This window comes from Nipponia nippon, unplaced genomic scaffold, assembly GCF_047370975.1.
Source record: "Nipponia nippon isolate SJK-2023a ecotype South Korea unplaced genomic scaffold, ASM4737097v1 scaffold_4, whole genome shotgun sequence".
NCBI classification, from domain to species: Eukaryota; Metazoa; Chordata; class Aves; order Pelecaniformes; family Threskiornithidae; genus Nipponia; species Nipponia nippon.
Window position 1 is genome coordinate 22,451,345 of NW_028262358.1, and position 24,540 is coordinate 22,475,884.

The following is a 24,540-nucleotide window of genomic DNA, read 5'->3' on the forward strand; positions in this document are numbered from 1 at the left end:
TCATTTGCGACAATAAATATCAGGCCACAAACTAATGTCTCCTCAGATATCTAATATGTTTAACGCTCAAAACAGCTTGAAAATCTAAACATTTCTGCTGTTAGCTTTGAGTTCTCCTCAAAGAATTACGCTACAATATATACCAGATGAACAGGCTAGGGATAACACAACCATTGCCAGTTGTTAGGATGGGTTTCTCTGCCATTTTCTATGTATATTTTTTTGTCCTGCAGTACACACAAAGTTCAAGCCCCCCTCCCCTCCTCAATGCATTCATTAGGAAAATCTAAATCCACTGTCCTACCACACATTTCAATGCTGAAGACTGAAAATCTGAAAGTCACTCCTAATCGTATCTTGCATATAAGCAGGTACAAAGAAAGGTTTGTACTAAGACATCTGTAGAAACAGACAGAATAGTACTATGTATTTTAAGCATCAATTAATAGGCCCCAAGGCATTTTCTTCACATAGCAAATGGGGAAATGCGATAGCAAAGTTAAACAAATGACACAGCATCAGCCAGCCAGTTTGGAACAGCGAAGGCAGCAGAATTCAACCCCAGCCTCTCATTTAAAACACCTTAATCACAATGCACTTCCGTCTGTATGCATATGCTTCTATAGAATATATTCTTATTATGTATGTTAGCTTCTGCACCTTCACAACCAAACAACTAATTAGGAGAAATTGCTGTAGCTCACGTAAAGCCAATAGTATTATGCTGATGTATGTTTTCCAAAATTTAGTACTGTTACAGTACACACCTAAGGAAGGGCTTTTGTTTGACCCTTTACAGACCCAAGGAATTAGCATTACAGCTGACTAAACCCACAGGGTGTATCTTGGAGGTCCGGCTCCTTACTGAAAAAGGCCAGAACACCAGAACTGCAAATGAAGCAACACTGAATATAATTTTATGCAGTATTGCTACAAAAGCCTACCCTCCTCCAACAAAAACAACAGCAAGGACTGTCCTTTCCTCTCCTACCAGTGTCTTAGCTTATACAACTTCAGACTTGCAATGGAAAAAAACATACATATATAATATAAATATAAAAGCCAATTAGTAGGGTCAAGTCTCTCTTTTTACAATTACATTTCCAGAGTTGTCTCCAATCAAACTAATGCTCCAAGACCAGAACTATCACATTAATGGTTACTTTTCTTTATTATCTACAAAACCTTTCCTGGCCAAAGTAGTAAAGACTCTATAGGAGTCCGATAACTTTACAAGGTGACGGCATTTCTGTGTTTATTGTAAGCCATTTCTATTGCGAATTGCTAACAACTTTTCAAAGTGCAACACTGATTTGGAAATGCAGGCACGCTAATACATCAATTGCCATGACTAATGTATAAACTTTTAATGACCTTGGCAAAATCTTTCTTTTATTGGGCAGGTGCCACTATTTTGACTGTACAAAATGTTTTGGAAATATGTTGAAAATTATACATGTTTTGGAAAATATTTCAGGATTTCAGTATAGCAAATGAAGCTATATTAAATAAAAGTTTGACATGGAGGAGAAAACACTCCAAAGTTGTGCAAGTCTCTTTTTTTTTTTTTTTAAAAAAGATATATCCTCCAAGTGTTGTACATTCACAGAATGCTGACTTTTTATCCAAACAACGTTAAGATAAAACATTATCTTGAATGGTTTTTAGTTTCATTCAGTCACTCTCGTCTTCTTGTTTCAGACCACCTCCTTGTTCAGTATTGCCCTCTCCATCGCTTTCCTTGTCCCAGTCTTTCATAGATGCTCCCATCATGAAGTCATCACGCAGTATATTCCATTCTGGCCCCTCTTCAGACTTCACTTCACCCTGAATGTTTGAGGGGAGGAGAAGAGGGAACAGAGGGAGATGAGATGAATGTGAAAGGCAGTAAAAGATGGAAGCTGTTCATGCAATCAAAATAACACCTCTCACACTCTTACAATTTGCATTGGCAGACCTACTGAGGGCTAGCTTTTATGCACATCCTACACAGAAATATGCAGGACAATCATACATGACTTGATGCTAATAAGCAAACTTGTTTAAACCAACCAATAAAAGAAATATGGAAACAAAACAATTATTCCTCACGGATGAAACAGTCAACCTTGGGCATGGCTTCCTTTATTAAAATCTTTCTTGGCAATCAGAATGGATTCATGATATCATTTATTAACCCCCAGGTGCTGCTTCATTAGAACACTTCTTGGCACATTTCTAAAACACAAATATGGATTTAATAAAGGTTTAAAACCCCCCAAATTTAATATTTAACATATTCTGCAATACTTGAACCAAATCCCCTTTATGTGGATTATTACCTCACTACCTGGGCTTGTCATATGGTGCAAAGCTGCCTCTAAAAGAAACAAAGTTGATCTACACTCAGCAAGCCAACAACACCTTACTCCAAATTTCCTACCTCTTGAAAGTGGATAAACTGAGGCCACACTACACAGACTGGTAAATAATAAAGAAAAGTGACAGGAGTAGATTTTTAGGTTAGCACTGAAAACCATGCTTGGGTGCCGTTCTAGGTGACAGATCAAATTTGGGCAGTGCAACAGCCCCATCCTGTGGCAACAGTTTTAAAGAACAGCTTGACGCTATTCCTACATTCTTACTGAAGGAAAATACTAAAAACTGTTCAATGAGAACAATGGAGAAATGAGGAATAGAGAATGCAGGTCCATCACTGTAAATCTAACACATCATATCACACCAAGAGAAGTCATTTGAGTGCCAAAAGTCTGCCAAACAAGATACGTATTTTTAATAGGTAACCAAGGCAGAAATGCTAAGTGTGACGTCTCCTATAGTTCTTTTTGAAAGATTACTTTCACGAAAATAGGATAGCAAATCTTAACACTTTTCTTCCCAAAAGGAATCTCCCAGGGCCCAGCTCAAATAAAGAGAAACTCTACAGCTGTTCCTCGAGATGCTTGCAACGTGTTTTGTTGTGGATTTTTTTTTAATCTTCACAGCTGCTCTCATTAATGCCTACTCCTAAGAGTAACTCTCCCATCCCAACAATCCCCCCTTTCCACAGGGCAGTGCCTCCTAACCACTTTCCACTCTTGCAGCAATTCATTTCAAATGCTATACCCAGTAAAGCCTGAAATCACCTCAGACAGGATAATCAATTACCGGGAATTAGAGAGTTACAGATAAGGTAGGTGCCTAGGCAGACCTTAAGATATTCACATGGGAATAATCTGTATTAGTGCAAACACAGATACTCTTTTCTGGGACACAAGGAGAGGGTGGCTTCCCCCCCCGCCCTTTTATCTGTGTTTCAGTTGTTTTATGTGTTTACCTTTGCAGAGTAGAGACAGGTAGAAATGATTACAAAAGTCACCAAGCTTTTTCTTTTTTATCTTTTATAAATCACTGGTTGAACATGCCACAGAGTAAAATCTGGGATTTTTCCATTTAGGTATCTCATTCTCCTTACAAAACAATCCAATTTTCTTATTTTTTTCAATAATGAATCAACAGAGATTCCATTTTTTCCCCAGATGTGCAGAACAGGGATTTTTTTTGTTTCGTTTTTTAAACAGCACAGAAGCAGAAGATTACTGTCAGCAATGACAGTGAAAGGCTCAGGGTTTGAAAAGCAGAATGCTCAAATTCGTCACAAGCTACTATTCAGCAACCATTAGCCCTTCTTTCTGGCTGTGTCAAGAGAACAACAGGACAAAAGCAGGACCTCAACAAAAGAGGGATGCTGATCCTCCACAGCATTACCCACTATGTAAGGCACCACAAAGGTTTGAATAGAGTTTTACAACAAGCCCTAAGGAGAAAGACAGAGGTAGCATGTCCATGCCTCAAAGATGAAGATTAAGTGCTTGAAAGCAAATATTTAATCAATTTTAAGCATGCTCCCAAGTGAAGAAAACGCCGTGTTTAGTATCTTCATTGCTAACTCATTTACTGCTCTATTTTCCTCTCACAATAAAAACTCCCCAAATCTATTATACCACAAAACATTCCTGGAGTCTTAAGAAAATATGCAGCAAGACTATTTGTATAATTAACAATTAGTTCAACTGTAACATCACTTTCCAACTTGCTTTATGTAAGAATGTTAATACACTTGGGTTTTCAATGCCATAATTGGGTTTCATCTAAATAAAACAAAACTGATTCTTGGCACATGGAAAATAAACCAGCTTTCATTCTATACCACCACTTTTGAACTTCCAGTCAGCTGTTCATCCACATATCCCACATTTCACTACAACACTGAAGTCCCCTTTGAACATCCCCAAACGAAAACCAAGCAGGCTATATAAACATTAGCGTGTAACGCTACATAAAGTAGATCCTTCGGTAAGGCAAGGAGTGAAAAATTCTGGCGTTGCTTTTTTTCCCCTCTCCTTTTTTATCCATGCATTTGAATGGGTTTGTTCTTTGTCTGAAGGTGTGGCAACCTATTTCAAAAGGTCTGAGAGGCAGCAGTTAGTAAAATATCTCAGGAGCCACTGGCGCATGGTGATCCACTTGTTATCATGAGCTGAAATAAGACAGAGCAAAATGCACACTGTGGTTACGCTAGTGCAGATACTTATTTGCTGTGACAGACCAATAGTCCAGTTGAAAAGAGATCATACAAATAAAACAAACACCATCTTGCCTGCTTGGTGTGCCACCTAAGCTATCACAGCATTAGCTCAAGTCTGAGACAAACTGGGCTCTGTAGCGGGGACATCCTTCCCAAACTAATTCTGGTTTGAAGACATACCCTCTGAAATCTGCACCAGGACTAGATGAACTGAAACTCTTAGCCAAGTCCTAATAAAACCACCCACCCACCCACCAAACATAAAGCTTAGGTCTGTCACCTAGAACAAACAGCTGTCCCTTTCAGGATCCCGGCTGGAATTGCCTCCTGGATGCTTTGAAGAAATTGGTCTGTGAAAGCCCCATGGCATCATCAGCAGCTATATGATCAAGATCAAGTTAGAAATCTCCCTGGTTTGGTTCATTTCTTTACGACTGCGAAAACATGGAACTACGTAATTCACTCTTGGTAAATGACATTACAGTAAGTATCTTCAACTGAGACCTGCCAAACTCAACGCTGGAGTTGTGGCAGATTTCACTGCCACTCAGGTGGGAGATCCGTCCTCTCTACCCCTTCTGAAGTTGTCAGAAGAAGGAGCAGGATGCTTGTAACTGCACACAGCTGCTTCAGTCTGCAAAAGAGTGCTTTAGCTCAAAGCCTGCTTCCTTTGAAAGCTTAAGGGAATTAAGTTCAGTCAAGTCACAGGATGCTGTCATTTTCATCTGTTGCTTTACTGGCACAGCAACATCCTAAAACCAGAGCAGGAAAGCTTACCACAGCTTTTCAGAACCCTATACATAATCAGACCAAATTCCCATAATGTTTATTTATGAGTAGCGGTGTTAAAAGATAGGTCTTGAAATCAGGGTGCACAGATTAAAGACAGCATGGCACTTTGCTTTCCGCCAGCTCACGTCACTTGAACATACCCCAGTTTCTGCATCTGCAAAACAGCAAACGTACCTACATCACCATAGCGATTCCCCTACAGCCTGCATCCAGAAGACAGTAACTGCAGGGTATTAACAAATGAACATTTCTCAGACCTAGGAATTACAATCAGCACACTGGACTCCCACGCCTTTGCTCCGTGTACAAGATGAAATGCCAGAGCTAGCAGGGGCATCTCTCTTTACCATCACATACAATAAACGTTTATTTGTACCTGTCAGGGAAGGAATTTCTAACATAAATATCTCTCAAGCAACAACTTTAAGCCCTGAGAAAACAATTCTAACATGTCTAATTAATTTGAACTGCCTCCCCAGGTTCCTCTGATTTGCTCAATACAAACATCTAAGACCTTGAAATACAGGGAGGCTTTTGTCATGGCAAAGAAGTTAAAAAGTGTGTAACTGCCAAAACGCATTCTTGCATTTGTCTGACAATTACCTTCCCCGCCAGCCTGCATCTTGCTCCAAATGACTGCTGCTATTCTGTTCCTCATCCTCAAGCAAGTGGGTTTAAACCTAGCCCAAAAACCCTCCCAGCATAGGCATAAACCAAGGTGTTACATTTCCATTAAAAAAAATAAAAAGGGAAAAAAAAAATAAATCACTTGGTAGAAGGAAGGGGAGGAAATGGAAAACAAAGAACACCAGCATAATCATTTCTCCTAAATTTGTTTTCAGGAATATCCAAGCTCACAGGCTCAGAAAATAAGTTTCCTCTAGGCTGGGAGGAAATAAAGAAAATTGCAGCTGAAGTATCTAAAGCAGCTATATAAGCAGAAAACAAAATGTAATGATTTTCAACAGAAAAATTGTACTTGGGTTTAATCATCAGTGCTTCTTGCAACTTTAATTTGAATTACAGTGAGATCTTGACTATAAGAAAGGTTCCTATGTACTCCTGATCCCAAACAGACAAAAAACCACAGATCTGGAAACTGACAATATATCCTGTACCACTTCTGTCTTGAACTTCTGAGCCAAAGTCTCACAGCAACTCATGTTGACTTTGGGAGGCATTTATGAGCTTGCAGAACATGCGAGCTGCACAACAGAAGTCTATTCTGCTGCAGTATAATTCTGCACAATCGTTTATTCCTTAGGGTGAGAGTCATTCAATACCCATTTGCATCCTTCTCTCTGAATGAGAAATTAGAGCGACTGAACTAAATCGCCTTGGTATATTTGAAGTGATGCTATACTGTGGATATCAACAGTGGCACAGGAGATTTACTCAAACCACAAGGTCTCTTGGGCACACCAGAATCTGCACTGGCATTTCTAGTAAATAAATCTAAGAACGAAATTTTTTTACAGTGTGTTTTGAAACCCGCTGTTCCTGTTCAAACTTCTCTCCAAGTAACGTACTGGAATTATTACTACAAGCACAACAAATACTGATTTTCCTTTTGAGCACAGCCAGAAGACCACCCAGAGCTTAATGACCTGCATGAGGAATCTCCCCATCCTCACATCCTCCTCTAGGGTTTACTACAACTGGGGATGTGTGAATGAGAAGGAATGCTTTGGGTTGGCATGCAGAGGCTTAAACATGCCCCAACCTTAGAGGGGTCAGAACTGAATTACAGAATTTCTAAAAACAAGCATCTGGACTTAAGCAAAGAAGAAAAATCATTAGCATTGTTATTAAATGCTCAGTTGCAGAGAAGAATCACAGAAAGAGCTTATGAGAGAACAGATTTCCTCAGCCTTAGTTCATCAGAAACCTCATAAATCAGTATTTCTGTCAGAAAAAGCAAAAATATTTTAAGAATTCAGGCATAACACAGGGCCTTTCTGCATACAGGACACTCTGGAACTCCTCAGCCCATGCTGTGCTCCAGCTCTGATAGCAGCCATCTCAGAAATCCTTCCGCTGCACAAGGAATTTTACCACATGCTGCTGCAAGACAATGTCTGGCCATACTGCCATTGAGATTCCCTTTACACATTTTAACGAGAGGATGAACAGCATGGGCATGCTACACCCAGGAACTACTCACAGAAAATAAAAACTCATATACACTCCCCTGAAAATAAGCCTCACCTAATGAAACAATCTTACAGTTAAGTTACAACACAGATATGAACTGTTACCTTTACCCATACTAATAATTACCCTTGTGGAATACATTCTGTAATTTGTAACTCACATTCTGTAAAATACAAGGCAAAATGACAATGTCATGAATATCATTTATATCACTGTCTTTCCAACTGTCAGGCCAAAACAATCCACAAGTAAGCTTTTTTACATAGGCACCAAAGGAAAATTAGCTCAAAGTAGACTGCAAATTATTACAGAAAAGATAACTGGAGAAACAGAAGTAACATTCCCTGTATTAGGTTATCATGCAACACATCAGGACAGAAAGTTTCCAGACAGTATACCCTTTCAGTATGCCATCACTGCTCATTTTCACTCATGTTTGTTTTTTCCTCCTGTAAAAACAGAACTACTACATCATCCTCATCTATATGCTTTTACCTTCACATCTGCAATGCCTGTTATACTACTGACAGTGAAATTACTGCCTACCATGCTTGGCCACTACTATCTCAGTATTCTCCTGTTACTCTTACCCTTTCCTCATCTCTAAGTCTCCACACAGCTTTCATGTTTCACCTACTTGAACGATGGGATCCTGAGCAAAGACTACACAGCACCGAGATCAATTAATTCGTGACATACAGACCCAATGAGTACTGTGGTTGAAAACAGCATATGATCAAGACTTCTGTATTTAAAGCAACAGGTTATACTTTCATTGCTTATCAGACAAAAATTTGTACAGCAAGTTATAGTATTCAAAGTAGTTGAATCATACTCCTGACTTGGAAAAGAGAATGCTGTCCATCAGAAAGACTAGCTTTTCGTGCTAGCTAATCATGAGCCTCAGGTAACCAGCCTGCAAAATATTGTTCATTTTGTACCAAAAAGCGTATTGGTTAATTACCAAGAGCAAACTTATATGGACGACTCCTTACCAGCTTTCATTGTTATTCCTAAAAGGAAAATAATGAACCGAAAATTTTTCTGTTTGGATGGGATTCAAAATAAAGGAAGAAAGAACTTTTCTAGATACTTAGCATTTCAACCCTGACAGAAAATGCCACACAACTTCTCACAAGTAATAAAAAAAAGAGACTTCTCTCCGTCAGCTGGCCGTACATTTCTTAATGTGTATTTGTTGCAGTAATGAAGACATGACAGAGTTTAAAGATCAGCCTAAACATTACGCAGATCCACAACATCCTTGCAGCAGGTTACACAGTTCCTGAACCATCAAGCTGTACCTGGAAAATAGTAGATACAGCAAGACTGCCTAGTAAACAGCATCCAGTCAAGACTAAGGCCTTCAATGTGCTATCCCTCAGAAGTCAAATACTAATGTCTTTCAACAGCCTACTTTAGACAAACATTTGAGTCACAACAGATTTTTCTCAGATGTCACCCATTTATGCAAGACACTTATGCACTACCTCAGCTGGGTAACTAAAATTTTCTGCAGGTTTTTATAAAAGCTTGCCTGTTGGCACGGTAGGAAACATGTAGGCCCACAGCTGTTTGGAGTATTTTTTGATCCTTTTTTAGAATAAATTAGCAGCTTGCAGATTTTTGAATAATCTGAATGTGACTCAGATTATTTCCTACAAGTGATGCCGAAATCGTCCACTGTTTTTGATTATGATTTAGCAAGAGGCATAACAGAGTGTGTCCCAAAAGGTTGTCTCAAACAACGAAGGCTACAGTAATGACCAAGTCCTTCACTTCCAGCATTTAAGAAATCATCTCACAGAGTAGCTGATGAGGAAGAACTGGGGCTAATAAAAAGCCTCCTCTTCCTGACTCAGGATTTCTACTTACATTTGAGTCCTGAAACAAGTATAGGGATCCAAAAAACTATGAGGCAGGAGGGAGAGAGAAAAAAAACCACCACAAAGGTCTAGCTTTTGTGTATTTTTATTACTAAATATGAAATACTGAATTTTGTATGACTACTAAGCAGCTTGTCTGGCTAAACCTCCCTACCCTCATTGCCCCTGCTTTTACTTAAATGGCTTTTGCAACATACCCTAAATGTCTGCAAATCCAAGCCTCTTTAATTTTATATTCCTGTAATTTCCCTCACACTGTCGTGGGTGAGTGGCAAACTCATAAAGGAACAGACCATACCCCTCAACAATCCCAGGCTGCTTTCTAAAAGCAGTTTAAACCTGAAGAGGGAATATGTAAACTGCTTATGATCCCAATCCCTTATCTTAGCCATCTGACTACCCTTTCTCTGCATTTCTGACCCTTCCATCTCCTTCTACGTTTCTGTATGGGTTCTCCAAACACCTGCAGGTGGAGAAGAAATGACAAAGACCACATGCAGAACACTGTCCAGGGTTCAGCAACAAACTGAAAAGAGGTCAGATCTTTCCAAGAAAACAGCTTTAGTATCATTTGTAATAATAGTAGGGTTTTTTTAAAAAAAAAAACGACTATTTTCTAAGTTTTCAGTAAATTTCAGAAACTATCATTAAAAACTTGCCAGATTTTCCCATAGGGAAAAAAAAAGCAAAACAAAACACTGAATTCAGCAACCCTCTAACCATTGGAAGCTGGAAGCAGTCTGACCCACCACTCCTGAAGTCTACCAAGATAAACAGATGAGTAGGTGCCCACAGAGGTCATTTATAATACACATCTGCAAGTTCAACACTCTGGAAATCTGAACATTTTATACCTTAATAAAACTTCAAAGTAAGGGAATCACTTTTCAAGATAATTTCCAATAGAAAATGCTTAGATGTGGGAAACAAACTGCTTCAGATAGACAAGCTCCACCCAATCTTTCTTACTTTCAGAGAACATTTTTTTATAAAACTTGATGAAACGTTTACATGTATTTTTCTCTAAGTACATTGCCTTCCCTATAAGAGTTACGAACAAAGCCAAAAGTGGAGAGCTGCTTTTATAAGGCTTCCAACTCAATTTACCAGATAAAAGTCTAATAGGATTTGACTTTTTGTGCTTTGTATACTTACAGGAAGATCAAAAGAAGATGTATACCACAAGTTTTTCATGGGGCTGTTTCAGACATAGTTTTACTGAAAAAAAGCCTTGCAACATCTTCTGGGAAGATAGAAGACCATCATAGCATCCTGTGCACTAATATAATCAAATAGCAAGGCAAGTTAGTCTCAACTATGACAGATGGAGCTGTTTCAGTATCGCGTGACATTTCAATCACAAGTCCCTGTTTATATTCACTTAAAAAATTTGCCAAACTTCAACTGCTTCATGCTGAAGGCTTTCACGATGTTTCAACTAAAATCACTTTACCCCTTTTCATAGAAAGACGAACTCAAAAGTATTTTGTCTACAGCTCTAAGGAGGAAAGAAAAAGACATTTCCTACAGGCATCCATTAAAACCTTGCATCATTCATTCTTTTTGAACTTAAAAATCAGTTAAAGATGTATTTTGGAGCTGGGAATGTGTCTTTTGCTATCTCCATGAACATCTTCTCAGATCTGGCCAAGTTATAAACAGCTGGAGGACTGCCCTCCCCAAACCTGAGGTCATCACCTAAATAGATACGATAGGCATTTAGTATCCAAATTCTCTTAAACTCTCTGTCCTCACTGATCACATACTATCTGCATCTTAGAAGGCAGCATTAAACTGGACCGTGCGTGACTGATGATGACAAACAGGGAACCAGTCTTTCTCTGCGAGCAGTTTGTCAGGGCTGCTCTCCCATTAGGCACCAGGACACTGGGCTGCATGCTCGGCCCTCAGGTGCAAGGGGAAAGAACCTGTCAGAAACGTAAAACATGACAAGGATAAAAAATAGGCTGATGGAATCAGAGTGCAAAAAATCACAGTCTTTTTCCCTTCCTGACTTCTGATTAAGTATCTGAAAAAGAGAGCAGAAAGGGAAATCTGAGGATAAAAAACACAGGAAAAAGGGTGAACCTAGTGAAATACAGCCATCACACAGCCTTTAATCCTCTTATCTGGAGCTGAACTCACGGTGTCAAGTTCTTGACATCTATCAATCAAATACACATTTAAATATTGACAAAAACCTACATTCCTATGTTAACACAGATGTGTGTTGCTGGCTATGGCAACAGATAAGGAACTGAGCTTGTACATCTTAAAAACCTAACCTTTCTGATGACCCAAACTGGGTAAAGCCAATAAATCTTCCTGTAAACAGATTTAAAGTAAAAATGTCACCAAACAACTTCTAATATTGCACAACAACCCTTCACCTTAAAGAACATATGGAATTTAGGATATAGCAAACTGGTGGCAGGCTGCACTGTATTTATCCCTAAGGATAAAAATTAGAATACAGCATACAATTAGGTAGTCAGCAACCTTTTGGTACAAAACCAAAAAACTACATTAAAAGCATCAGCTCCAAACATATACCAGGTGACCTTCAAGACAGTGTACACACATTTGGGAAAAACAGATACAAATGCACAATTTATAAAGGAATCCAAATTAAAAGTTTTTGTGCATGGTTGGGAAGACATTTATTAAAATTGGGAGAACACATTTACTCTGGCTGCAGCTGAGCTACATTAATTCTTGGCTGCCCCCTCAAATTTGCTGGAACACATGCACACCCGGTTACTCCTTCAATTAGTTTTGTAAAACCAGCACACAACAGCTGTAGTAATAAACTTCTGCTACTCTGCAATGTCATTATCACCTAAGAAAAAAAGTTTAATTTTAAGATTAAAAGAGGTGTTGATACACCTTACCAAATTTCTAGAAGTCCTCTATGCCTTCATCCATACTTTAGAAATAAACTATTTCCTACAGCTGGTTGAAGCAATTGTTTGGACTACTGCCCCTCTAAATAATCTTTTTTTTTTCCCCTTCCCATTTCTGCACTGTGGAAACTGGAAAAAAGTAGAGCAACATGCCAATGGCCAGTACTTACGCATCTCCAAGAAAAAGAAGGCAGTTGCTCTCACAGGTTTTAAACAGATCTAACTTTTAAGCTGGAAAGCACATTTATATCATCATTTAACTTGAAAACTGAAAGCCCCCATGCCACTTCTTGTGTCCCAGTAAGAGCAGCAGTCAAAGCTGGAAATGTAGTACTCCTCCTGCCCTTGAACAATCTTCAAACTACTGCTTAAAATTAAAATATTTATGAATATTAAAAGTCTTATGAACAAAAGAAAAATCTATAGCAAACCTGACACTAATCACTGTGTTTACAAATTTACAATTTATAAAATGCCTTCAGGCAGAAGGAACTTTTCTGGAAAAGCATTTTATTTCAAGTCCCATATGAGCAATAGCTGATATGAAATAGCACTGATATTCTTTACTCATCTTCCTTCCCAACAATAAATTATTTTAGAATAGGTACTATTTTGAGACCAATACACCGTTTTTCTCCAGATGCTATCACAACACAGGAAACAAACTGCACCTTCAAGTCATGTAGAAAAGTTACCTTGCAGAATTTGGATCGTGGTTACTGAAGTAGACCAGGAAATCCTGCTCTCACTTCCACCACTGAAATGCTCTGCCACAGATCTGGTGTAAGAAAACTTATGAGTTGAAGCAAACATAGGCGATTCAGAAAACCATGCTACAAAGGCCTAATTCGAAATTAAAGGTTGATGAGTGCAGGTTATGCTTGTCACAAAGAATATTTTTAACTTTCATGCCAGTTATTTATATGTCACTAGAAAATGTTTTACCACCTAGTAATGCTTTACAGGGAGTAGCACAAATGACAAGCGAAAAGTCAAGACAAGAGCTTCTGGTACTGAACAACCCTGTTGTAACTGACATGCAGCAAGGGAAAAGCATTGAGGCTGCTCTGGTAATGTTAACTCTGAATTTCTTTTTTTTCTTACAATTAGGATTTCAAGACCTCACGTAATTCACTACATCAGCCAACATATCTGTGCAGCCCTAAGAGATCAGAAACTTCACTCAGCCCTGGAAGCAAAGGTACTTCCCTACCCCATAACCCTAAGAGCACACAGAAATTTCTTAAGGACCTAAAGAAAACAAAGGATTCCTGCAAGGAATCCTTTACTGCCACTACCTACTTTTGTATATCTTCTATAGACATAAAGATGCCTTCAGCCTCTAGGGCTGGAAAGACAGCATCTCTGATATGTACCTCTTTTAAACCTGTAGTTTAATAATGTTTCTTACAGTATCTTACAGGTGGGAAACTGCAAGATACAACCAACACATACTGAAATGAAAATCTGGTCTGTAAGGATTGTGTTGAACAAGATTGAAAGCTCTCATATCTCCCAATAAACGCTTCCCAAAAAAACCCACCCCAAAACTTAAAAAACCCACCCAAACAACAAACAAGCAGGATTTTTTTTAAAAAAAGAATTATTACATTTTTCTCACACATTGCAAGGCTTTCAGATAAGGTGATGAGGGGAGGGAAATTAGATGATCTTACCCAGAGGCAAGCATCATGTACAGTACCTTGGAAAAAAACAGGGAAAAAATATTACACAAGTCAGCTGGCTCAGCAAGGATTAAGAAATACCTTGATAAACAGCTAATGATATGAAAGGCAAAGCTTTTGGCTCCAGCTCAGAAAAGTAATTACTCCCATCTGGGCACACAAAACCCAAGAAGGGCTACAGTTTCACATGGCACGGGAAACTTTTCACAGCCTTACAGTCTTTCTTTCATAGCTACATTGGGTGGGTGTACACCAAGTCATATTTAGGCCAACAGCTAAAAGTATACAAGACTATAAACAACGTTCTCACAGGGCACAGGTTACCTGTCCTTCCCATCAATGCGTGAAGCTGATGAAAATAGAGAAGAAACTTTAAGTGGTTGTGCTACTGTGAAATCCCACTGCTACTGATTTCATTTCTTTTTCTCATGCATATATATACCTGACTAAATAGTCAGCCACAACAGAGCTTTAAGGGGTTTCTTCAACAAGCCCTGACATTTGGATGAAACCACCAGACTTTCAAAAATGTAGCAGCAAATCTTGCATTCAAAAACCACTGCAGAGTAAGAAAAAGCATTTGACCGTTCTCATAAATACAGTCAAGTCTCCTTTCATAGCACAAGGCTTGAGTCAAGAAAGGTTTGCTTTCACTGGGAAAACTTTATTCTGCTATTTTTCTTGCTGTCTGCTTGTTTTATGTGGGTGGGGTGGTGTTTTTATTGTTCTGGACTGCATTTTAATTGATGGTAGAGTGCCTGGAGTTTGAATTGGCATCTCTTCCACTGTTTATGTTGAGATAAATAAATGTATTTCCCCCCTCTTTTTTAAAAATTAAATACATGCCATACTCTCACTTGCTAAAAACAAAGCAGGCTGCTACAAAAAAACCAAACCATCACAAAACAAACAAAAGCTTTCAGATGGCACAAATAATCTACCAAACTCCTGCTGCAAGGAGTTCACCACCCAAAAGCCTCATCCTTGCTTACTACCCTCTGAAAAACCCTCAAAGACCAAAAAGCAGAAATACAACAGTGGAGGCCAGCAGTACTGTTCAGTGGCTTAATGTCTGTGTAATTCTGAGGAGGAGACTGAAGATCAGATTTTGATCCTCAAGCACCAACAACTATGGGGATGGAAGCATGCTAAACAGGTAAGATATATTCTCAAAAGAAAATAAGGCAGATTAATAACTCCTTCTCAAGCTGTTCTTAAAGAGTTTGGTTCTGTACTGAATGGAGAGTCACTGAAGCAAATGCAACAAGGGAGGGAGGGAAGAGGTGGTCTATCCAGGCAGACATGGCTATTAAAAGAAGGAAAAAAAACCAACCTAAAAAACCCAATGCCCCTCCCCAAATAAAAAACCCCAAACCTACAAGTATAGCCTTATATTAATCAAAAACTCAAAAATCTGAAGTTTTTGTTCACAGGCGATGTGAAAACAGAACCTGTATCAATACTCAAAACTGACACTAACCAGCCAGCTTCTAAAGCACCTCCAGAGCACTCAAACAGAAATATGCTGTTACTGACGCTGCCAAAATAAGACTTTTTTTTTTATAGCATAGAAACATTTGCAATCTATGTTTTCTGACCTAGTAATTAAGAAAATTGCCCTGCTACGATCGGACACAGAAAAAAAGTCTTAGTTTTTACTCAGCTATTGATTCAATACTTACTACAATAGTAGTTGGCACTGCTATTACTCCAATGTTCTGCTATTCCAGGGGAGGAAAAAAAAGAAGGAAAAAAAATAGAGGAACCACACACACGCACACACCCCCCATCCAAACAGCAAGCTGGAATTATTTAAGGAGAAATAAAGTGTCAGCACCAAGCTAAATTGTTCTCATTATCCAAAGAATTTAAAAAATACTTTAATATTACACTTGCATGAAAATTGTATGAGCTCTTCATGCCAGGCAGTGTTTCAGCATGCTCCCCAAGTGCACACAAACAAAAAACATATGACAAACTGTTGTCTCCCAACTGATTAAAGTATTTCTTCCTGGCACAGAAAAGCACTTAGTTAACTGCTGTGAGTCTGGGCCAACAGAAGTATTCCACCCACTACTAAGCACAAAGTTCAAACCTGAACACAAATATGCTTCAAAAACGTACAGCTTCTGAAATACGAGAAAGAGTATGTCTGAGCAACTTGTTTTCAACCCTGAGCTACTTGGTGAGTTGAAAGAACTGATAGAGTTGGATGAGTCCAACTGCACCGTGTCTCTCTCAAGCACGTTTGGAAAACGTGGAATGTGTTAAAATACTTCCTTTCGTATTTTAAAATACAATGCCAAAACATCTTAACAGCAATAAAGCCACATCAGCCTAACATACACACAGAATTAGGGAAAGAAAAGCCTACATACAATGTTTAATATGTGTCAGTTTCTTTCTGTTGCGGTATTCACTTGTATGGCAAAGTTCCAGATACCATAACCATCCAGAGCAAGTGAGTTTGAAATGCCCAAAACTGTGGGTACACACAAGCCGTACAGTCTAATACACCATCCAAGATGAAGAACCCCTATGCCTTTCACAATTTTTAAAGAGCTGATAACTACTATTGGCCAAATTCCAAATGTCACAACCCACTGAAATCTAGTAGTTTGTTCCATGGGTGGTGCAAAATCAAAGATAAAATCCAATTTTTCATATTCTTTTTTTAAACGCACAGCTAAACCAAGTTATTTGTACACAAGGCTTGACGTCTTATCAGAAGAGCTTCCAGTGTTTTGTACCTTGATACTCAAAAGACAGGGAAGACAGCCTAAGAGCTACTCGCTCCCTTCCTAAGTAGTCTCAAAAAACACAGGCACTTGGATCACTGAAGAGCAGGCACATTAATGGACAGTAACTATACTGCAAAGGTATCTTGTATGCATTTTTTCTCCCAGATGAAGCCTACCTGTTTACTTTTTGTGGCCTTTCCAGCAAGAGACTTGCTTCCTTTAGCACCTTCCATGTTTCTTAAAACATTGATGAAATCTTTCTTTGAAACAGATGACAGCAGTTTAGCACGCTGCCTGTCAGAGCTCCCAGCTTTCTTCACCTTCTCATCAACGTTCTTTTGGTGCGTCCTGACAGCATTAAATAATTGTACAACACCTCTAGGATGGGGGAAAGAAAATAAAAAACCAAAACAGTTTTTAGCTCAAGTTCCCTTTACAGAAATGAACCCGCTACCAAAGCAACTCATCAGTGCAGACACTGGATGGCTTCTAGCTCCCCAAAATGGTTACTTAGAACCTCAAATCAGTTAAGAAGTAACATTTACTACAACATAAGAGACCTTCAATTTTCACTCTTCCTTCACACTTATTGCTAGGAACCAATAACAAACAAATCCACAAATAACTATTCAGACCCCAAAATAAGCATGGTAACATGGGACTGAGATCAGTGCAACAGCATGTTTCATCCCCAGAAGCATGTTACTCATCCTACAATCAGCTATTAAATTCCTCAGGCAAGATCTTTAGGGCAGTTGAAGTAGGGGGACAAGGCAGAGGAATGAGTAAGGAGACGGATACAGACAGCACATCAAGGTGTTCTACTAGTTCTGCGACACCAAACTACTGCAATGCAGAACAGACAACTGAACTTAACAGTGGTGGATCTGGTGAATCCTCTGCGGAGAAGGAAAAAAGAGCAGTAGAAACAACTGTTCTGCATTTTTAAAGCATTAAATTAACAAAATGAGGGGATCCAACAAAGCACTTTTGTTAAGCAAACATTACATTCTTATCTACATTTTTACTCTTTCACAAAGCTTCTGAAATCTTTTGTTGAACTTGATACTGTACAATGCAGTCCTGTATATAAATCACTCAGCTCCTGCTAGTCACTTCTTAAGAGTTCAATCTGATCAGAAACAGATTACCTGCACAGCCCTTCTCTTCCCCTTTTCGGTATACATATATTTAAGGAAAGCATTCAGAAAAAACTCTTACCTCGTGGCAATTCTCTGAAGATTTCTTTCTCTGTCTCGGTCTTTGACAACATCTGGCTTCACTCGGCACATCATTTCCCACTCCCGCTTTTTATCGAGCTGCGTTATAAATATTGTTACGTGAAACAACATGGAACATTTGAGAATGCAGCATACTCTGATAGAGTATGTAGCAGGAGGAAAGAAAAAGATAAATCAACAAAGCTCAGTTTGGTTTGAGGGTAAGGGGAGCTCCACTATGGGGCTGGACAACAGGTCTGAGGCAAGTCTCTTGCACTGACACCCCAGGAGCCACAGTCAAATCGCACAGTCACTTGCCTTCTGCCGCAAAAACTAGAAGAGTCACACCAGAGCAATGCTTCTAGCTCAAGACAAGCACAGGGAGTCTGGAAACTAAACTCAAAATGCTTTCACGCTGACTGCTACGGACAAGGAAATTATCCAAAGACGTTTTTTAACTCCAAGACTTCACAAGCTGATCACAGAGAAATTTATACATAATAAAATGCTGGATATATCAAGACAGGCATGTCACATTTTGAGCCCTGGGAATTTGACTTCCCCCGCTGAATTAATCACGGTACAGCTTTGTGACCGACAGTGATGCACAGCAAAAACTACAACGGGCAGAACTTAAACACGAGGAAAAGCACCAAGTGCCTACCAGAGAACAACTCCTGTGTATAACAGTGATTTTTGTCCTTTTTTGAGGCTCTGAGTTTGAAAAACAAACTGATCCGCTTTTGCATTACCAGGGGCCACAACACTACCAGCTTTATTTCTGCTAGAATAGAAGAACACTGTACTTCCCCAGCATCTGCTTCAGGAGTAAGGTAATGAAATATTTTTTCCCCCTTTTAACAATTTAACAGTGTTCTAGGCCTGGTGATGTTGCATTAGTTCTGTTTTATGCAAGAAGTCTTTCATGGAATTTCAGAGTCCTTATCTTTATAATTCTAGGCAGACTACCACAAATTTGTGAATTTGCAATCATGTTTTGGCCTTTTATCAAAAGAGCTGCCCTATTCTAGCTTCCATCAGCAAGAAATTAATAGAAGGCAGAGAGTTCTCAAGTTTTTCTACGAGCAAACAAGTCAGTCTGGGGACCTGCAGCCCACATCTGCTTTGCAGTACTCCCACATATTTACTGGATAAGAACAGGTATTTAGGACAACCATAAGTGAGCAGATGCCACACTGAAGCCCTCTGTATTTAAAAGGCAGGCCGTGGCCCAACCACAGCATGTCCCAGACTGTCAGGTGGATAACCTGGTTATCCCATTGAAACAGAACAGGTAAGATGAGACATTAGAACTATTAATATATTTTTAGCCTGAAGGTAAAATCAATCACAGCCTGGAATTAAAAGTTCCACTAAAGACACATAAACAAATGACTTGATTGCCAACATAGTTCTGTTTTCTTCGTAACAGTTTCAGAACCAGAAGCAATTTAGGGCACAGACACTGTAATAGAAAACTCCTACCAGCAAAATCATCGAGGGGAGCAAACAATGATTCACAAACACATCAATGATTACTGCAATCACAACCTAGAGGTCTTTGATTTTGGAAGTCACAGCAGAATTTAAATGAAAGCAGTTTTCTTTCTCCCTTTCACTTCTGTTGAGAGAACTATTTCAACTTGTAATGCTGACAAAGTGAATTATACCCCAAATGAACAACAGTAATTAGTAAACTAAGCTTAAAGGAGCTGCTTTCACCTTCTCAACAACAAAAACACCTTAAGCTGACAGACTGGAACAGTCCCGCTGCTAAAGATCAGGCTGCCTGATGGCCCAGAAAAAGCAGTAAGGGAAAAAGCCCTGCAGCATGACTGTCTGGAAAGCCAAAAAATTGATGCTACTTGAGATCACTGTGGAGAAGAGATTCCAAAACTGAGACAGCCTCAGAGCACTCTCCCAAATCCCTGCTGAGGGAATCTTGCATGTATCCCAATCTGACTGTGACTGCACAATAAAATACTGCATCTTTTTCTCACCTTCATCCTCTTCTCCAGCCTTTCTTGTTTTTCCTTTTCTCTCTCCTTCTCCAGTTTTTTATTTTTGGCCAAGATTGTGGACTTATTTTGTGGAATCTTTTTGTTGAGCACTTTTGCCATGGCATCTGCCCAGCCTGCACTTGGGCCAGCTTTGGAGCTTGCTGCCTCTTCAGCCGCATTGCCAAGGGCTGCTGTTTCATCTTCATCATCACCATCCAGGGCTTCACCTCCTGAAGAGTAGCCGTCTTCTGGAAGTCCTGAGCTTAACTCAGAATCTAGGGGTAAAAAAAAGAAACAAAAAAAGTATCAGGAGTTCTGTTTCTAGTAAGGATCCATCACTAGCATAATTTGCTCCATATGCAAATGTTATCCGAGTTCAGGGCCATGTACTGCTTACTGTTACAATTAATCCCTCAAGCACACATACACCACCATAATGAATTTATTAGAAAGTATCCAGTGCAAGTGCTTGCTCATCTCAGCGATGATTTAAAGTGATTTAAGAGGTTGGGTAAAAGGGAAAAGGCAGCCTTGGATATTTATTATTAGTGAAAATTTTGACAATTATTATTAATGAATATTTTAATGTTTAGGAGTGGTAAGTTTTGGGAAAAAAATATATTTTCCAGTTCAAAAATAATTTATAAACACATATACATGCACATATGTATGTATATATGTATGTGTGCATGCACATACCTACATACAAACTGCAATAGTGACATCTAGTGTTTAAATGCAAACCGCCACATGAATTAAATTGAAGGTAGGGGGGCATTTTTTACGTGAAAGCAAAATCTGCTCAAGGAAAATAATGCCAGCAAAAATACAATTACCTAAGCATAATGAAGAAAGAAGGGAGAGTGCTTTGTGAAATCCAGAATCAAGACAGTTGTCAGGTAGCTCAAAAGAAACCAGAGGTGCTGAGCTTTTCTGGTATAAGTAACTGCTCAAGTTCTTGCTACACAAATAAAACACCTCCAAATTCAAGTTTCCTTACCCTAGGCTTCCTTCAGAACAAAAAAGAAGGAATTACAGTGAAAATACTGAAGTTTGGAATCAAGCAACAGCAAGACAAGTGAGAACAGCCAACTAAATGGCAAATCACACACATGAAGAATCTACCGCTTCCCTCATTAGTCTGTTCAGTGGGTCAAATGGCAAAAATAAAGCCTTTAATGGTGCGGATGATTAACTAGAATGAAACAGGATGCAAGTTTAGGGTGTGCTAAAATACATTTGGTGGACCCACTTTATCGTACAATCAAGAGCAAAGCATACAAGTGTCCTGCGACTATTAACTACCATTCTGCTAATATTTGTGCCACCTAAAAAGTTTTAAATTAATTATCTTATATACAACTTTCAAGGCCACAACTCAAGTGCTGGACAGAAGGAGGCTGGTTTCTGACACTTCTGCAGTCCCCCTGCAAGGGGACAACTCCCCACCAACTCTGAGATATCAGCTGACTGGCTTTCATCCATCTACCACTCTCACACTACTTCAAAAAGCGTATTTTAAAATCACAACGTTAAGTACTACTGAGCCAAGTGCTTTACTTTGCAAGCACTACTATATCCCGTGAGCTACCTTTATCAACCAAATCACTAAGAGAATGAAGTCAGGACTGCTTCACAATATCTGTTTTCTGTAAAACCATGCAGATAGCTATTAATGATATTCCCTGTCAATCAATTGCCTATTTAATTACTTAAGAAATATAAACATACACTCTGTTGCCAGGCTAACTCATTACTCTGCCTTCTCCATGTGCCTTTTTGAACCAGCAATAAAACCCTATGTAGCAGCAAAACAGTGGTGTTAACCAATTTAAAACAAAGCCTCTAATGCCCAGGCATGTTTAGAGGCTCAAAGAGCATTTAGTTATCATCATGGAAAGAAGCAAGATTATATGTTTACATCACAAATGTGGAAGAGAAATACTTACTGAATACTTGCTCATTATCTATATCAGTATGATTTTTACCACCACTGAGGTAAACACAGTGTTGTGTCATGCTCCACGCAGAATAAGTTACGGGTTTTTTTTCAACAGTCCTGACTATAAATTGGATATTTAGAAGTAGTGAATTTGTTCAACACATTCAGAAACTACTAAAGGCATCCTTTTATGATAACAGTATGTCTCCATATCCTGATTTCCAAATTTTTTTAAAAATTCAAACCACTACATGTGAAGAAGTGCATCACCACATCCTGGTTCCTACACATAAAACAATTTGTCAGGTTCTCACCCTTAAGCCTTGTCCATGCTAGAATATTGCTATGTAGTTTTTAAACAAGGAATCAACCCCTACTTGTGCCTTTTTATACATACAAAAGCTAACAGCTACCAAAAGTCCAAACCTGAATTCCACACACTGCTTAGGACCGACTTCCACAGTTAGCCATAAAAACCAGATCACAATTATAAAAATGAAAATTGCAAAAGCATGTATTAGTCTCCTTTACATAATATTTTCTGCCAATAAAATAGGAGGATAATGCCAGATAATACCAACAACATTTTGCTTTCAACAATTACAGAAAGATGACCAAGGCTTCAACAACCAGCCATGACTTAATCTTTAATACATCAGAGGATCTGTCAACAGCATAAGATAAAGCAGAAGTATTTCAAAGTAATTTAAACTAGATTAACTCTATCGGAGTAGAACCTGGGGCTCTACTCTGAATTGCCAAGATTGAAGCCCAGCATAGGTTTAATATAAATGTCTGTATATGTGTGGGAAATATACATACACATCTTCATACTTTATTCTTCTGAACATGCTCAGTAATCTAGGTGTAGACACATATAGTTAAAAATAGCAACCATTCAGAAATGAGCTCTGAAAGAAGCTCCCACACAAGGCTTCCCCTTGGGTTCAGTTTTGGACCTCAAACCAAACACTGTGAGCTACAGCTCCAAATGGCCAGAAATTTGATTCCTCCCAGAATAAAGGAAAAAAAAAATCCAATTACATGATATAATTAAGAAGCAATCACAACTAGTGAGGTACACCCTCACAACACATGAAGAGGCAAGAATAAGTGGAGAACCATGTATAAACGATGGAGTACGAGTCTGTTTATATGCTGTGCTCTCCTGGTGGATTACTGTAATTGGCGTATCTTACGGGTTTCCTTTGGAGCAGGAAGCAGATCCTCGTCTCGGACAGACAGACAGCCCATCACACCCCGGAGCTCGTCCAGCTCTGCCCAATCACCCCCCGCCCCCAAGAAAGGGGTACCCCAGAGACACGCGGCAGCGAAACTTATTTTGGTGGGCCCAGGGAATAAACGAGCTGCTGTCAGTACTCCGCGGGCTAAGCACAAAAAAAAAAACCAACAGAAAAACCAAAAGCGACAGCGCAGGGAGGGCAGGGCCGGCGGGCAGGGAGCAGACACACCACCAGGCACGGCGGGGAAACCACCCGCACGGAGCACCCCGCTGCCTCCACCCCACCGGGAAGGGGCTTCGACAGGCGGCTGGGCTCCCGCCACCCCGCGCCAACCGGCTCCAACCCTCGGCCCAGGCTCCGGAGGGGAAGAAGGAGGGGCTCGGGCCCACCGGCGGGCTCGGACGGGGCAGAGAGGAGCGGCCAACGGCGGGGGCCGGGGAGGCCTTAGAAGCCCGTCCGAGCACAAAGCGACCCAACCCCCTTCCCGCTCCTGCCGGGGAAGCGGCGCCCGTTACCGCTGTCCGCCTGCTCGGCCACCGCAGCCCCGCGTCCACATGGGCCCACCACGGCGGCCGCCATCTTTCCCAGGGTCCAGCTGACACCGCCTTCCGACCCGGCCCCCCGCACTGCGAATCTGCGTTCCGGCTCTAAAGGTTCCGGGCAGGCGAGCGGCGGCGGCTTCCGGGGCGGGCCGCGGGCCTGGAGAGGCGGGTAGGCGCCTCAACCAACCTGACAGGATCTGCTGGGGTTTTCTTACTGAACAAGCGACAGAAATAAAAAAATAAATAGAAGAGAGAGGTCTGCCTGGGCTTCTCCTCTCCCTCAGGCCCGGGGAGGTCCGTGGGTCTCGGGCGCTGGGCTGCTGCTCCTTTCAGCAGTGGGCAAAGCCCAGAGAGGCCCTGAGGGCCTCTCCTCCAGGGGCTGTTACCGCCTTCAGGGACGCCATCTTGGGGTCACCGCCACCCACGGATACGTGGCCTCGCGTTTCCGTGTGTTGAGAAAGGCTGTCTCAGCCAAAGCGTGGAAATAACCCTGCAAAAGCCCAAACCCGGCAAAGCCAAGGCTCGTTATTCTCTGCTAGTTATTCTCTTCCACCTCTGAGAGCCACAGTGAACGTGGCAATGATAAAAATAAACTCGTTATATTTGCTGTAGATTGCGTGGTGGTGGGAAGAAGTATTTGAAGTCCCACCTTCACAATGCTTGTGGCCCTAAGAAAACTTAGCCACACTTTCAAACATTGCTTTGAGGCCCAAAAGGAGGACAGTTTTTAACATGGGGAGGAATGAAAACCTGAAATTATCTTTTGTTGGCTTTTCACTCAGTCAAATTTTTTAAAAAAAAAAAGAACATTTATTACATTCCCTTAAAGATACACCATTTGCACACTGATGCTTCCACATACTA

The 24,540-nt window shown here is 40.1% G+C and overlaps 1 protein-coding gene across 2 annotated transcripts; it reads right to left on the reverse strand.

The window, feature by feature from the left end:
- Nucleotides 1–1,359: 1,359 nt before the first annotated feature.
- RRP15 (ribosomal RNA processing 15 homolog) lies at nucleotides 1,360–23,792 on the reverse strand. Of its 2 annotated transcripts, none has more exons than XM_009472940.2 (5): nucleotides 23,650–23,792; nucleotides 19,949–20,223; nucleotides 17,950–18,047; nucleotides 16,905–17,106; nucleotides 1,360–1,827 (listed from the first exon to the last, which is right to left on the reverse strand). In XM_009472940.2, the coding sequence occupies exons 1-5, from the start codon at nucleotides 23,711–23,713 to the stop codon at nucleotides 1,675–1,677; spliced, it is 792 nt and encodes a 263-aa protein (XP_009471215.2). In that variant the 5' UTR covers nucleotides 23,714–23,792; the 3' UTR covers nucleotides 1,360–1,674. The 2 variants fall into 2 exon arrangements, with proteins under 2 accessions (XP_009471215.2, XP_087633281.1); XM_087777155.1 differs by lacking the exon at nucleotides 23,650–23,792 and adding an exon at nucleotides 23,090–23,623.
- Between the last annotated feature and the right edge of the window lie 748 nt (nucleotides 23,793–24,540).

Bases quoted from the DNA above. Each gene is read 5' to 3' on its own strand.
- RRP15 (XM_009472940.2), bottom strand. From the start codon at position 23,713: ATGGCGGCCGCCGTGGTGGGCCCATGTGGACGCGGGGCTGCGGTGGCC. The intron at 20,224-23,649 runs GTAACGGGCGCC...TTTTACCCCTAG, and splicing joins GGCCGAGCAGGCGGACAGCG to ATTCTGAGTTAAGCTCAGGA. The intron at 18,048-19,948 runs GTGAGAAAAAGA...TTTATAACGCAG, and splicing joins GGCTGGAGAAGAGGATGAAG to CTCGATAAAAAGCGGGAGTG.